The sequence below is a fragment of the Somniosus microcephalus genome, chromosome 9 (genome assembly GCF_052327205.1).
Source record: "Somniosus microcephalus isolate GS21.2 chromosome 9, FLI_Smic_1.0, whole genome shotgun sequence".
NCBI lineage: Eukaryota > Metazoa > Chordata > Chondrichthyes > Squaliformes > Somniosidae > Somniosus > Somniosus microcephalus.
Window position 1 is genome coordinate 202052239 of NC_140995.1, and position 14819 is coordinate 202067057.

General features: G+C 46.2%; 1 protein-coding gene across 3 annotated transcripts in view; it reads right to left on the reverse strand.

The window, feature by feature from the left end:
- Positions 1–4016: 4016 nt before the first annotated feature.
- The window catches only part of scml4 (Scm polycomb group protein like 4), a 262549-nt gene continuing 251746 nt past the window's right edge, over positions 4017–14819 (reverse strand). For all 3 annotated transcript variants that reach the window (XM_085997762.1, XM_085997763.1, XM_085997764.1), the window contains 2 exons: positions 6613–6776; positions 4017–5439 (listed from right to left, as the gene is read on the reverse strand). In XM_085997762.1, coding sequence (XP_085853888.1) covers positions 5314–5439; positions 6613–6776 — 290 coding nt within the window. In that variant the 3' untranslated portion in view covers positions 4017–5313. The remainder of the gene's footprint in view (positions 5440–6612; positions 6777–14819) is intronic.

Consider the following 14819-nt stretch of genomic DNA (forward strand, 5'->3'; position numbering starts at 1 on the left):
AAAAAGGGGCGGCGGCTCCAAAATCGCAGCGTTGCACTAACCGCCCCTCCCCCCCTTTCCCACTCTGATCCCAGCCACCGCCATTTTCCCGAAGGTCTTTATAAGGGCGGCCCAGGCGCCCATCTGAATCATGGCGGGAGGCTCATTGCTATCAGAGTCCGATGACATACATGGGACCTCGACCGAATTTCGAAGGAGCAAGGCATGAGTCCTGTTCGCTGCGTCCGGTTTTACCGAGCAGTGAAGCAGAAAAGGCTTTTGTGGGGCCAGGAGGAGCAGGGATGCTCCTCCGAGCTTCACCAGAGCACTGTGGGCCACTGCCGCACACCACCCCCCCTCCTTCTCCACCACCCCCTTCCCTCCCCCCGCGATTGATGCCCTCCCCCCGGAGCTACCTGCCTGCCCACCTGGAGCCTGCGAGCTGCCCGTTTGGGCCGTCGTCACGGTAACGAAGCCAGGCCCTCAAGATGCCTCGGGCCTCACTGTTGCCCACCCGTTCCACACCTGCAGTTAAAATCTCCCCCATCGAGTCAGCCTGCACAATGAAGCACGAGAACTAGCAGCGAGCTGCGGAATGCAAGTCTACTTTCAACTATGATAATCTTTGACCATTTAATGCTTTGTCAGTAGGAAGTGAACAAGAGTACAACACATGAAAACACAAAAGGAAATTAGGGTAGCTACAGACAACCAAACTGAGCTTGTCCTATTGTAGCAGATCCCAGCCCTTCAGGTCAGCCTATCAGTGGATTGCCCTGGTGCACCATTCCGCTCCAATAATGGGCCGACTGGTCCAGCTATAAGCTTAGAAAATTCATTGACTGAGTTTCTTGAACAGCAGCAGTTTAAAATTATGCGTTGCGTTGAAATCGGTGTAAAATACACTACCCGTGTCTACTGAAAGAATGTAAAGTGCTTTTTGCGTACCTTTCTAATTAATGCTATCTGTAAACGACTCTTTGCTACAGTTGCTCCCTCACCTTTACTCACCTCAGTTTTATAGCTCCTTCACAGAATGTGATAGTTTATAACTTAATGTTGTGCGCCACACACAAGTTGCATCACCGTTTGGAGGCTGAAGGACTGATGTTGCTTTATTGGCAGGTTTTTTTTTCCCCCCAGTTGGGATCTGTTTCTCGAACATGGTCCTTCACAAACTCCGGCAGCCACAACACACCCTTGCCAGCCACAGGGAAACTTCTGTACTGCTGCAGAACGTATGAGCGGAACTTTCAACTTGAGTGGGGGATGCTAATGGGCAGCAATGAATCGGGCACCTGTCATACACCCCGCCCGATTTTCCGTTCCTCTTAAATCGAGGAACGCTGCCTGGCAGAAGGGATCCTAAAAAAAAAAACGGCAGTGGGCGGATAATAAAATTTGCCAACAAGGTTAAACAACAAAATACAGTGGAATATAATTTGCCATTGCCAGTCTGTACATCATTTACTGATAAATAGAAAGACATCCTGATGTACCCGAACAGACATTTTTGGCAGGAGTGGGGAGAGGGGAACTTAGTTTTCAGTATTACGCAGTTTGACAATGAATTGCAGCAGGCACCAACTCTCACAGAATCGGCAATGTTGCAGACCTGGTGTCGTGGAACAAGCCCCGAGCCCTCGCATGCTGCAAGACTCCGGGCTCAAGAACTCTGCCAAGAGGCCAGAGTTACAGACAATGACACAGCACTGTCCAATGGAGAGTTTGTGACCTTTACTAACAGACAAAGCTGAATAAAAACACCACTCCTTTAATGGAACTGTGATCAATGTTCCCCCGAAGCTGCACAGCCGCGCAGTCATCTGCAAGGCCAGGTCCCGCACAGGCCGCTCACCGGTTTTTCCATTGTAGATGGCATGTAGGCGCAAAAATTTGAATGGGCCGCGCATTGGGGGAGGCGGGCCGCGCAGCCTACGGGGGACGCTGGCTGTAATATGGCTCACAAGAGAGAGACTGCAGCAGTAATGGAACTGCTGAGGATTTTATAACCACTTTAATGCGTTTACATATGATGTGCACCTCTTGTGTCGGCTACAGGGCTTCCAAATGCCATCTACTTTACACCGGAACCCATTTCTAAAAGTGATCGGCTGGGGGTATCGCAAAGCGGGTGTTATCGGATCAACCACCCATTATACACCCGTCACCCGCCCATTTTGACGGCAATGGAAAGAAAATCGGGCGGGTTTATAATTGGGTGCCCATTTTACACCTGCTGAAGTTCAAAGTTCTGCTCAATATTTCACATAACTCACCAATTTAAATCACATTTTGTGCCTACTTGATGCTACAAATTATAGAACGGCCACTGACGAGTTGATGCCAGTCCCCAGTATATACCCTGACTAATAACACCCAGTTCCAGTATATACCTGATTAGTTACAGTCTCCAGTATAAACTGACCAGTTACATCCAGTCCCCAGTGCACTCTGGCTGGTTAAACCCACTCCCCAGTGCACACTGGGTTAAACCCACTCCCAGTGTACACTGGATTAAACCCACTCCCCAGGGTACACTGGGTTAAACCCACTCCCCAGTGTACACTGGGTTAAACTCACTCCCAGTGGACATTGGGTTAAACCCACTCCCCAGTGTACACTGGGTTAAACCCACTCCCAGTGTACACTGGATTAAACCCACTCCCAGTGTACACTGGGTTAAACCCACTCCCAGTGTACACTGGATTAAACCCACTCCCAGTGTACACTGGGTTAAACCCACTCCCAGTGTACACTGGGTTAAACCCACTCCCAGTGTACACTGGGTTAAACCCACTCCCAGTGTACTCTGGATTAAACCCACTCCCAGTGTACACTGGGTTAAACCCACTCCCCAGTGTACACTGGGTTAAACCCACTCCCCAGGGTACACTGGATTAAACCCACTCCCAGTGTACATTGGGTTAAACCCACTCCCAGTGTACACTGGGTTAAACCCACTCCCCAGTGTACACTGGGTTAAACCCACTCCCCAGGGTACGCTGGGTTAAACCCACTCCCAGTGCACGCTGGGTTAAACCCACTCCCAGTGTACATTGGGTTAAACCCGCTCCTAGTGCACACTGGGTTAAACCCACTCCCAGTGTACATTGGGTTAAACCCACTCCTAGTGCACACTGGGTTAAACCCACTCCCAGGTTACACTGGGTTAAACCCACTCCCCAGTGTACACTGGGTTAAACCCACTCCCAGTGTACACTGGGTTAAACCCACTCCCAGTGTACACTGGGTTAAACCCACTCCCAGTGTACACTGGGTTAAACCCACTCCCAGTGTACACTGGGTTAAACCCACTCCCCAGTGTACACTGGGTTAAACCCACTCCCCAGGGTACACTGGATTAAACCCACTCCCAGTGTACACTGGGTTAAACCCACTCCCAGTGTACATTGGGTTAAACCCACTCCCAGTGTACACTGGGTTAAACCCACTCCCCAGGGTACACTGGGTTAAACCCACTCCCCAGGGTACACTGGGTTAAACCCACTCCCAGTGCACGCTGGGTTAAACCCACTCCCAGTGTACATTGGGTTAAACCCACTCCTAGTGCACACTGGGTTAAACCCACTCCCAGGTTACACTGGGTTAAACCCACTCCCCAGTGTACACTGGGTTAAATCCACTCCCAGGGTACACTGGGTTAAACCCACTCCCAGTGTACACTGGGTTAAACCCACTCCCAGTGTACACTGGGTTAAACCCACTCCCAGTGTACACTGGGTTAAACCCACTCCCAGTGTACATTGGGTTAAACCCACTCCCAGTGTACATTGGGTTAAACCCACTCCCAGTGTACACTGGGTTAAACCCACTCCCCAGGGTACACTGGGTTAAACCCACTCCCCAGTGTACACTGGGTTAAACCCACTCCCAGTGCACACTGGGTTAAACCCACTCCCAGTGTACACTGGGTTAAACCCACTCCCCAGGGTACACTGGGTTAAACCCACTCCCCAGGGTACACTGGGTTAAACCCACTCCCCAGGGTACACTGGGTTAAACCCACTCCCAGTGTACACTGGGTTAAACCCACTCCCCAGGGTACACTGGGTTAAACCCACTCCCAGTGTACACTGGGTTAAACCCACTCCCCAGGGTACACTGGGTTAAACCCACTCCCCAGGGTACACTGGGTTAAACCCACTCCCAGTGTACACTGGGTTAAACCCACTCCCAGGGTACACTGGGTTAAACCCACTCCCCAGTGTACACTGGCTGGTTCACAACTGTTTTTTTTTGTATCCTGGTTCAGTTTTGAGTTCTCTTTTACCCCTCACTGTTTATTTTTTAAATCAGCCTGACTAGTATCAGGACTTCAGCTGGCCTGTTCTGTTGAATGTTAAGAGAGCTCGAGAGGATTACCCATTAAAAAAAATCCACAAAAAAGTATCTGTATCAGTATCAATCCAAGCCTGTCACTTTGTTTTTCACTGTGTACAGATGCAAGTATGGTGTTTTATGAAGCTACAGTTAATGCTCTTTGCTTGAGTTTGTTCCCAGCTGTCCAGGATTCAACCCAGAACAGCTCAAGTCCCGCAGTTGAACAAACATATACGGCTAGATACCTGCGTCCACTCATCATGTACTATATACACAACATACATCAGAGTGTCAAAGGTACACTTCTGAAAAATAAGATACAAACTCTATTATGGCGTTTTCTGGAAGCTTCCAACACTTAATCGTTTTGTAAATTGGACATCACATACAGAGTTTCATGGAGTTTGTTAAGTAAAACGTTAACGTTTCAGTAGCAGAGGAGAATTATACACTTATTTACACAGTTCAATATAACTTCTTAACGGCAAAGCCATTCATCTTAAAACTCAAATTAGATTATGCTTGTACTGTACACGTTACATAAAGGTTATTGTTTCATTCAGTCTGGCATTTGTACAATAATGCTTCACACCCACTTACTCAATGCTACCTCCAGATAATTTAGTCCATAATGAGGAGACAGGGTCAGACAAAAGGTCTACACGAATCATACCTCAGGTATTTTCACTCGAATCCCGGGTACGGAAATCGCAATGCATGCACCGCTGACATTTGTTAGGTTTCTTTGTGTGCGCGGAAAGAAACAACAAATGAAATGACCCAAAAACCAGCCCTTGTGTGTGGTATTGCTGCAGGGTGTCAAGTTACTTCGAGCTCCTCTTCGCCACACATACCCGAAGATTACTGAACTACTGCAGTAGGGGGAAGTGTTTCGGAGTGCTGGTACACCTTCACAGAAAGAAAGTCAAAACAAAACAAAAAACAAAATGACTTGTCATCCGTTCGTACTGCTCACGTTTGCCCCTCGGGTTAGTACTTGCTCTGTTTCAGTTTATCAATGTGGTAGCAGAGCTTCAGGGCTGGGCCCAGCTTCAGTCCCATGTACTTCATTATCATGTCACTCTTCAGCAAGATCAAAGCATTGCCATCAATCTCCTGAAAAAGCGGGGAGGGGGAGAGAAGCACGTCAACTAGTGAAAAGGTGGCTTACTTTTACCAAATGTGACTAATAAACCACTGAAGTGAAAACAGGAGATGTTTAGGAGTACAAGGCAGGTCCTTCAACATATGTGAAGAGCAATGAAGAGTCTGAGTTTCAATGATGGGTCCAACCTGAATCACTGATCTATTGTTTCATTTTACAGAATCTAACAGACCTGCTGTATATTCGTGCTGTCATTCAGAGTTCCAGCATATGCAGTTTTTTTCCTTCCCTGTTTTTTGTATATCTTCAGTGCCCCATCCAGGTGGCTGTGACCATAACTCAAACAACCATTGAGTTTAGATCTGCTAGCACAGCACCGCTATTCAGTCTGCTGGCAGGAGGCACAAGGTGGTAGCCTGGCAATGGAATAGCCTTGCGGTGGCCCCAGTCTAATACCAGAGGCTGGCACAGTGCCCTATTGTCCATTGCCCACCATTGCCCGCCATTGCCACCACTTACCTAGATGGCAGAAGTCCAATTTCTTGGGTCAAATCTGATGGTGCGCTCACAGATAATCCTCAGGCTGGCCAGCAATACAGGCAGCACAGTCTGACGTCTTGCATTGCACACGTATGTGCATGAGCACACACAGTAGTGTTCAGAACAAGGAGAGGAGTACGTCAAGTTTAAATGGTGTTGGTACCTCTGGAGCGGCATTGACAATATTGACTTCTCACTTCAAGTTAAATATATTTATTTTGCTGTTATATTTAATTGTAAATCAGGCTAACTTCTACCAAACATGACTAACCACTAACAGCACAAGTCATATAGTAATCATTCACATTGCTGTGCATCCTATAAATTAAATAACCATATGTCTTTAAGGGGCCATTGCCACCTCACTAAATGTCATGCAAGCCAAAGGGAATCTGAGAACTTAGATGGGCCAAATGGCCTTCCTCATCTGTGCCTAGCTTGTGAAAAATTAGATAGCGCCTGCAGTGGTAGATTGACACACTCAGATGTTCAAACCCACTACTGTAAAGACGTCTGGAAGATATCAAACTTAATGAGTTGGCCTTATCTTTGCCTGATCAGAAAGGAAATCTGGGCTTGATGTATGGTTACAGAAGCGAAGCCAAACATTTATGTTTATAGCCACCTCACAGTCGTACACTTACATGCTTCCTGAAAAGCTCAGCATGCGGACCCAAAGCCTGAGGGTCAGATTCCCTGACAAACCGCATTACATCTTCCACAGTCCAGGTAGATGGGTGCCTGCTAGATGACCGTAGGGGGTCCGGAGAAAGCATGTGTCGTTCAGGGCCTGAGGCAGGACTAGATGCTAAAATGATGCAGGAAAGAAATGTTTTTTTAAAAAACAGCAAAATTATTTCAACATTAACCATTAAGCAAATTATGTTATTTTACAAAAAGTTAAAACAAAACAATTAAAAGCATGATATCTCCAACATATACAATTACCAGGAATACTGGGCCTGTTCTAAATTTTGTCCCTTTTTAATGGCATTTCAAATATTTATGCTATTTGCTATTAAAGCCATGCTCTTCAGTATAAAGGCTCACCGGAGTTATCCATCACTGTAAGCTTCTGCGATGGACTAACCTTCACTACCTTTGTAACAAACTAACCACGTATAGGCAGAAGATTTAATACCCAATAAACTAGTGATGGATATTGTTCAAATTGGCATATATTTCTTATTCAGTTCTTCTATATCTGTGCTTAGGAGCAACACAGTCCTTTAAATTATTTTCCTGTATTGCAGACTCCCCCACGCAGTCTCTTTTGTCTGTGTCTTCCCCTCCTCCCCCTCAGCTCCAATTTAGTGGGTAAACAGAAATGTTTTCCTCTCCCTCCTTACGTGCAGACATTCTAGGATATAAAGATGTAAACAGCAGGACAAGTCTGCCAATGCTGTCTGAAATGCAGATTCTGGTTTCCTCTGTAACCTAACATCACAACAACAAGCTGACCCTTTCTCTCACCCCCAACTCCCCCCTCCCCCCGGCAACCGAAACCAAACTGAAACACTGAGGCCTTGTTCTCGGCAGCACCAATGAAAACCTCAAGAAAACACTAACTTCCTGCTCTCCGCAGCAATCAGAATCAAACAAGGCTGACCTACAGTGTGGACATGTTCAGAGATCTAAAAATACATCGCTTTTTTTATTTAACCACATACGCAGCCCAGACTGCTTTTCTTTGAGCTCTATCATGAGCTCTAAAAGGTATTTGTGTGCAGCAGTACACAGGATTACACAGGAATTACATGGGATATACAGAAACAGGCCATTCGGCCCCACCAGTCCATGCTGGTGTTTATGCTCCACTCGAGCCTCCTCCTGTCTTTCCTCATCTAACTCTATCAGCTAACCCTCTATTCCCTTCTCCCTTATTTGCTTATCTAACCTCCCCTTAAATGCATCTATACTATTCGCTTCAACCACTCCCTGTAGCGAGTTCCACATTCTCACCACTCTGAGTAAAGAAGTTTCTTCTGAATTCCCTATTTGGTGATTGCTCATTGGTGCGTAGCTGGTGATTTTTTTTTCGAGTCTTAAGTTTATTTCTGTTAATTAGTTAATAATCTATTAAGTAGAGACATGGCAGGGCACCTCAGTTCTGTGGAATGCACATCTTGTGCCATGTGGGAACTCCAGGACGCTTCCCGTTTCCTGGACAACCACGTGTGCAGGAAGTGTCATCAGCTGGAGCAGCTCAAGCACCAGGTTTTGGAGCTTGAGCAGCAGCTGGCGTCACTGTGGTGCACCCGTGAGGCTGAGAGCTACGTGGATAGCACGTTTCAGGAGGTGGTCAACCCGCAGTGCAAGAGTGTGCAGGCAGAGAGGGAATGGGTGACCGTCAGACAGACAAGGAGGACCGGGCAGGTAGTGCAGGAGTCCCCTGAGTGCATCACACTCTCTAACCAGACTGAATACTGGTAAAGGCAATGGTTCCTCTGAGGAATACAGCCAGAGCCAAGTCCACAGCACCACGGGTGGCTCAGCTGTACAAGGGGGGGTGGAAGAGGAAGATCGGAAGACAGGCGTTTCTGCGGCCGCAGACGTGATTCCAGGATGGCATGTTGCCTTCCTGGTGCCAGGGTCAAGAATGTCACTGAGCGGCTGCAGCACATTCTGAGGGGGGAGGGTGAACAGCCAGAGGTCGTGGTCCATATTGGTATCAACAACATAGGTAGAAAGAGAGATGAGGTCCTGCAGGCAGATTTTAGGGAGCTAGGAAAGAGATTAAAAAGCAGGACCTCAAAGGTAGTAATCTCCGGATTACTCCCAGTGCCACGAGCTAATGAATAGAGAAGTAGGAGGATAGAGCAGATGAATGCATGGCTAGAGAGATGGTGCAGGAGGGAGGGCTTTAGATTCCTGGGACATTGGGACCAGTTCTGGGGGAGGTGGGACCTGTACAGGCCAGACGGGTTGCACCTCAACAGAGCTGGGACCAATGTCCTCACGGGGGGAGTTGCTAGTGCTGTTGGGGAGGGTTTAAACTAATTTGGTAGGGGGATAAACAAGGTGCATAAAGGATTGGGAGAGACAGGTAGCACTAGAGTAAGAAATAGTACAGTATTAGGTGGGATCAGACTAAGAAAGAATACAAGAAGGTCTAAGTTAGGTTTACAATGCATGTGTGTAAAGGCACGAAGTGTGGTAAATAAGGTTGGTGAGCTGAAGGTGCAAATAGACACATGGGAATATGATGTCATGGAGATAATGGAGACCTGGCTCAAAAAAGAGCAGGATTGGGTACTAAATATTCCTGGATATAAGGTGTTCAGGAAAGATAGGGAAGGTAAGAAACGAGGTGGGGTGTCAGTATTGATTAAGGAGAATATTACAGTGCTGGAGAGAGAGGATGTCCTGGAGGGGTCAAAGACAGAATCTATTTGGTTAGAGTTGAGAAACAATAGAGGTGCCATTACACTACTAGGTGTATTCTATAGACCACCAACTAGTGGGAAGGCTATAGAGGAGCAAATTTGCAGGGAAATTACAAAGAGCTGCAAGAACTATAGAGTAGTGACAATGGTGGACTTCAACTATCCTAATATAGACTGGGATAGTAATAGTGTAGGGGGAAGAATTTCTGAAGTGTGTTCAGGAGAACTTTCTTGATCAGTACATTCCGGTCCAACGAGGAAGGAGGCATTGCTGGATCTGGTTCTGGGGAATGAGGTGGGTCAAGTAGAGCAAGTGTCAGTAGGGGAACATTTAGGGAACAGTGATCACAGTATCATAAGGTTTAGACTAGCTACGGAAAAGGACAGGGAGCAATCTAGAGTAAAAATACTTAATTGGAGGAAGGCCAATTTCAGTGGGTTGAGAATGGATCTGGCCTGGGTAAATTGGAATCAAAGATTGGCAGGCAAAACTGTAATCGAACAATGGGCTGCCTTTAAAGAGGAAATGTTTCGGGTACAGTCAAGGTACATTCCCACGAGGGGGAAAGGTAGGGCAACCAAAACCAGGACTCTCGGAATGACGAAAGAGACAGACAGTAAGGTGAAGCAGAAAAAGGGGGCGTATGACAGATGTCAGGTTGAGAATACAAGAGAGAACCAGGTTGAATATAGAAAGTTCAGAGGGGAAGTGAAAAAGGAAATAAGAGGGGCAAAGAGAGAGGATGAGAATAGATTGGCAGCTAACATAAAAGGGAATCTAAGAGTCTTCTACAGGCATATAAATAGTAAACGGGTAGTAAGAGGAGGGGTGGGGCTGATTAGGGACCAAAATGGAGACCTACGTATGGAGGCAAAGGGCATGGCTGAGGTACTAAATGAGTACTTTGCATCTGTCTTCACCAAGGAAGAAGATGCTGCCAAAGTCATAGTGAAAGAGGAGGTAGTGGAGATACTGAACGTGATAAAAATCAATAAAGAGGAGGTACTAGAAAGGCTGGCTATACTTAAAGTAGATAAGTCATCAGGACTGGATGGGATGCATCCTAGGATGCTGAGGGAAGTAAAGGTGGAAATTGCGAAGGTATTGGCCATAATCTTCCAATCCTCCTTGGCTGGTGCCAGAGGACTGGAGAACTGCAAATATTACACCATTGTTTTAAAAAAGGTGTATGGATAAACCCAGCAATTTATGGCCAGTCAGTTTAACCTTGGTAGTGGGGAAGCTTTTAGAAATGATAATCTGGGACAAAATTAACAGTCACTTGGACAAGTGTGAATTAATTAAGGAAAGCCAGCACAGATTTGATAAAGGCAAATCGCGTTTAACTAACTTGATCTAGTTTTTTGATGAGGTAACAGAGAGGGTTGATGAGGGCAACGCAGTTGATGTGGTGTACATGGACTTCTAAAAGGCATTTGATAAAGTGCCACATAATAGGCTTGCCAGCAAAGTTGAAGTCTGTTATAAATCTCATCATCATCATCAAGAAACTACTCATGAAATAATGCTGGACGGCCAGCTGGTGGCGCCGTCCAAGGAGTATAAATATTCGGGCGTGGGCCCAGCTTGCCCAGGACATTTTGTAAGACAAGGAACTAGTGAAGTACAACTAGACCTCCATGTTCTGAAACAAGTTGATTAAAGCCTTGCTTTATACTCAAACCAAGTGCGTAGTGAGTTTTATTACGTCAATTTAATCAACTTGATATCGACTCCACACTCTGAGTGATTTGGGGAACAGCCAGCTACGACTTCAACTGCAGAAGAGAACTCCGGCGTAGTAATCAATCCATCATGGACAAACTACTCAGACCCGCCCGTCTTGACCTGGACCCAAATTCACCTACAACTGCTAAGGTATAGAAACACTGGTATTGTACCTTCAGCAACTTCCTCAGGGTGTGTGGTGAGAATGTTCCTGATAAATTAGAGATACTTGCCAATTATGTATCTCCTCATGTGTTTGACTATATCGAAGACTGTATAGACTATGACTTCACTATCCTAATATTACAGCGACTGTATGTTAAGGCCCCAAACAAAATTTTTGCTCGGCATGTATTGGCCACAACTCGACAACAACCTGGGGAATCACTTGACGAATTCCTTCAAAAGCTTCGCAGGATCAGCAAGGATTGTAACCTTAAAGCTGTCACAGCTGAGCAGTACCAGAAGGAGCTAATTCGCAATTCCTTTATTAATGGAATTACGTCTCCCTTCATATGCCAGCGTCTGTTGGAGAATAAAACCCTTGACTTACAGGCTGCCTATGACCAGGCGTGTTCCCTGGACTTAGCAAAGAGGAATGCAGATACCTATCTTTTACCTCGCACACAGACTGCTGCTATCACTTTTAATGACTCCATTGATAGGTCTCGGGCGGAAGCCCTCACCGATGATGACTCTAACTTAGCGGATGACAACCCTACCCTAGAAGCCTTCACTGATGACGACCTCGCCCTAGCGGCATCTTGGCAATCTGGAAGGAAGTGTTTCTTCTGTGGAGGTGCGTTCCATTATAGGAAATTTTGCCCTGCTCATAAAGCAACCTGCAATCATTGCAGCAAGAAAGGTCACTTTTCTAATGTATGCCAGTCAAGAGCTGCTGTTAGCAAGAAAGGCCACTTTTCTAAGGTATACCGGTCAAGAGCTCCTGTTAGTTTTGCAGCTACTATCTATAAAACTGCTCCTCCCCCAAGAGCCACTACTAAGGTTACAGCTGTCAAGGGTAAAACTGCCCCTCCTCCCATCACAGCTGTTTTTCCCCAAAGTCCGTCCCATGCAGCCATGAAGGTTTCGGTAAATGGACACATTTTGAGTGCACTAATCGACACATGCAGCTCTGACAGCTTCATTAGTGAGCGGGCTGTCAGTAAGTTAAAACTGCGTATTTACCCCTCGGACAGGGAAATTGCAATGGCTCTGACGACACTGACCACCAATTCTTCCGGCTTTTATCTTGTTGACCTTATTCTCAATGGCCACACTTATTTCTCCACCTGGCTCGGGGAGCTCAAGAACCTATGCAGTGATGTGTTCCTGGGACAGGATTTCCAGGAACAACACAAAAGACTCACTTTCGAGTTTGGAGGGTCAAAGCCGGAGATTACTATTTCCAAAGTACCATTTTGTGCGCTTTCGGCGGCTTCACTCGACGAGCCCTCCTTGTTTGCCAATCTTTCCCCCCCGATGTAAGCCCATAGTCACTAAATCACGACGTTTCAGCCAAGATGATCGATCCTTTATTGAGGCAGAAATCTCTCGCCTTCTAGCTGACGGTATCATTGAACCATGTTCATCTTCCTGGCGGGCTCAAGTCGTCATTGTTAAAAATCCTCTGAAGCAACACAAGAAACGTCTTTGCATCGATTACTCGCAAACTATTAACCAGTATACCGACCTGGATGCCTACCCACTACCACGCATCGATGACTTGGTCAATAACCTTGCCAACTACAAGGTATTTTCAACTTCTGATTTAAAGAGCGCATATCATCAAGTACCGTTAAAGGACTCTGACAAAAAGTATACGGCCTTTGAGGCCAATGGTCGGCTTTACCAGTTTTGTCACCTTCCATTTGGGGTCACCAATGGGGTGGCCGTCTTTCAACGGGCAATGGATAGCCTAGTCAAACAGGAGAACTTAACGGACACTTTTCCATATCTGGATAATATCACCATTGCTGGTCATGACCAGAAGGAGCATGATGCCAACCTCCAGAAATTTTTTGACATTCTCCGTCGTCGCAACTTAACCTTAAATGAGTCCAAATCTGTGAAATCAGTACCATCAGTCAACATCCTTGGCTACTGGGTGGGCAACGGTGTCATCAAACCGGATCTGTAGCGACTTCATCCGTTTCAGGAGCTCCCTCCCCCTACGAATCTCGGCTCTCTTCGTCGGGCACTCGGCATGTTTGCCTATTATGCGAAGTGGATACCCCACTTCTCCGACAAGACCCAGCCCCTGCTTCACGCAAAGTCATTTCCATTGGAGGCAACGGCTATTTCAGCTTTCAACCTCAAGCGACAACTGGAAAAAGCCACGCTTCGTTCCATTGATGAAAATCTTCCTTTCGTGGTCGAGTGCGATGCATCGGATGTGGTGATCTCTGCTACCTTGAATCAAGGTGGTCGACCCGTTGCATTTCTGTCCAGAATTTTGCAGGGTAGCGAGCTCCATTAGGATGGAGAATGAAGTAGTTGACTCGGAGACTAGGGTCCTGAATTTAAATAAAGGAAACTACGATGGTCTGAGGTGCGAATTGGGTAGGATTGACTGGGGAATGTCACTCAAAGGGTTGACGGTGGATAGGTAATGGCAAACATTCAAAGACCGCATGGATGAACTACAGAAGTTGTTCATCCCAGTTTGGGATAAGAATAAAACAAAAAGGGTGACTCAACCGTGGCTAACAAGGGAAATTAGGGATAGCATAAGATCCAAGGAGAGGGCATATAAATTGGCCAGAAAAGGCGGTAACCCTGAGGATTGAGAGCAGTTTAGGATTCAACAAAGGAGGACAAAGGGATTAATTAAGAAGGGGAAAATAGAATATGAAAGTAAGCTTGCAGGGAACATAAAAACTGACTGTAAGAGCTTTTATAGATATGTGAAGAGAAAAAGATTAGCGAAATCAAGTGTAGGTCCCTTGCAGTCAGAAGCAGGGGAAGTTATAATGGGGAACAAAGAAATGGCAGGCCAATTAAATGCATATTTTGGTTCTGTCTTCACAAAGGAGGACAAAAATAACCTCCCAGAGATGTTGGAGAACATAGGGTCTGATGAGAGGAACTGAAAGAAATCAGTATTTGTAGGGAAATGGTGTTGGGGAAATTGATGGGATTGAAGGCCGATAAATCCCCAGGGCCTGATAATCTACATCCTAGGGCACTTAAGGAAGTGGCCCTAGAAATAGTAGATGCAATGCTGATCATCTTCCAAAATTCGCTGGAATCTGGAACTGTACCCATGGATTGGAGGGTAGCTAATGTTACCCCACTATTCAAAAAGGGTGGTAGAAAGAAAGCGGGGAATTACAGACCGGTAAGCCTGACATCGGTAGTGGGGAAAATGCTAGAGTCCATTATAAAGGATGTAATAGCTGAGCACTAGGAAAACAGTGACAGGATCGGACAAAGTCAACATGGATTTACAAAAGGTAAATCGTGCTTGACTAATCTACTGGAATTTTTTGAGGATGTAACTGGGAAAATAGATAAGGGAGAACCAGTAGATGTGGTGTATTTGGACTTTCAAAAGGCTTTCGATAAAGTCCCGCATAAGAGATTAGCATGTAAAGTTAAGGCACATGGTATTGGGGGCAAAGTATTGACTTGGATAGAGAACTGGTTGGCGGACAGAAAGCAGAGAGTAGGAATTAACGGGTCTTTTTCCGAGTGGCAGGCAGTGACTAGTGGGATACCGCAGGGATCGGTCCTT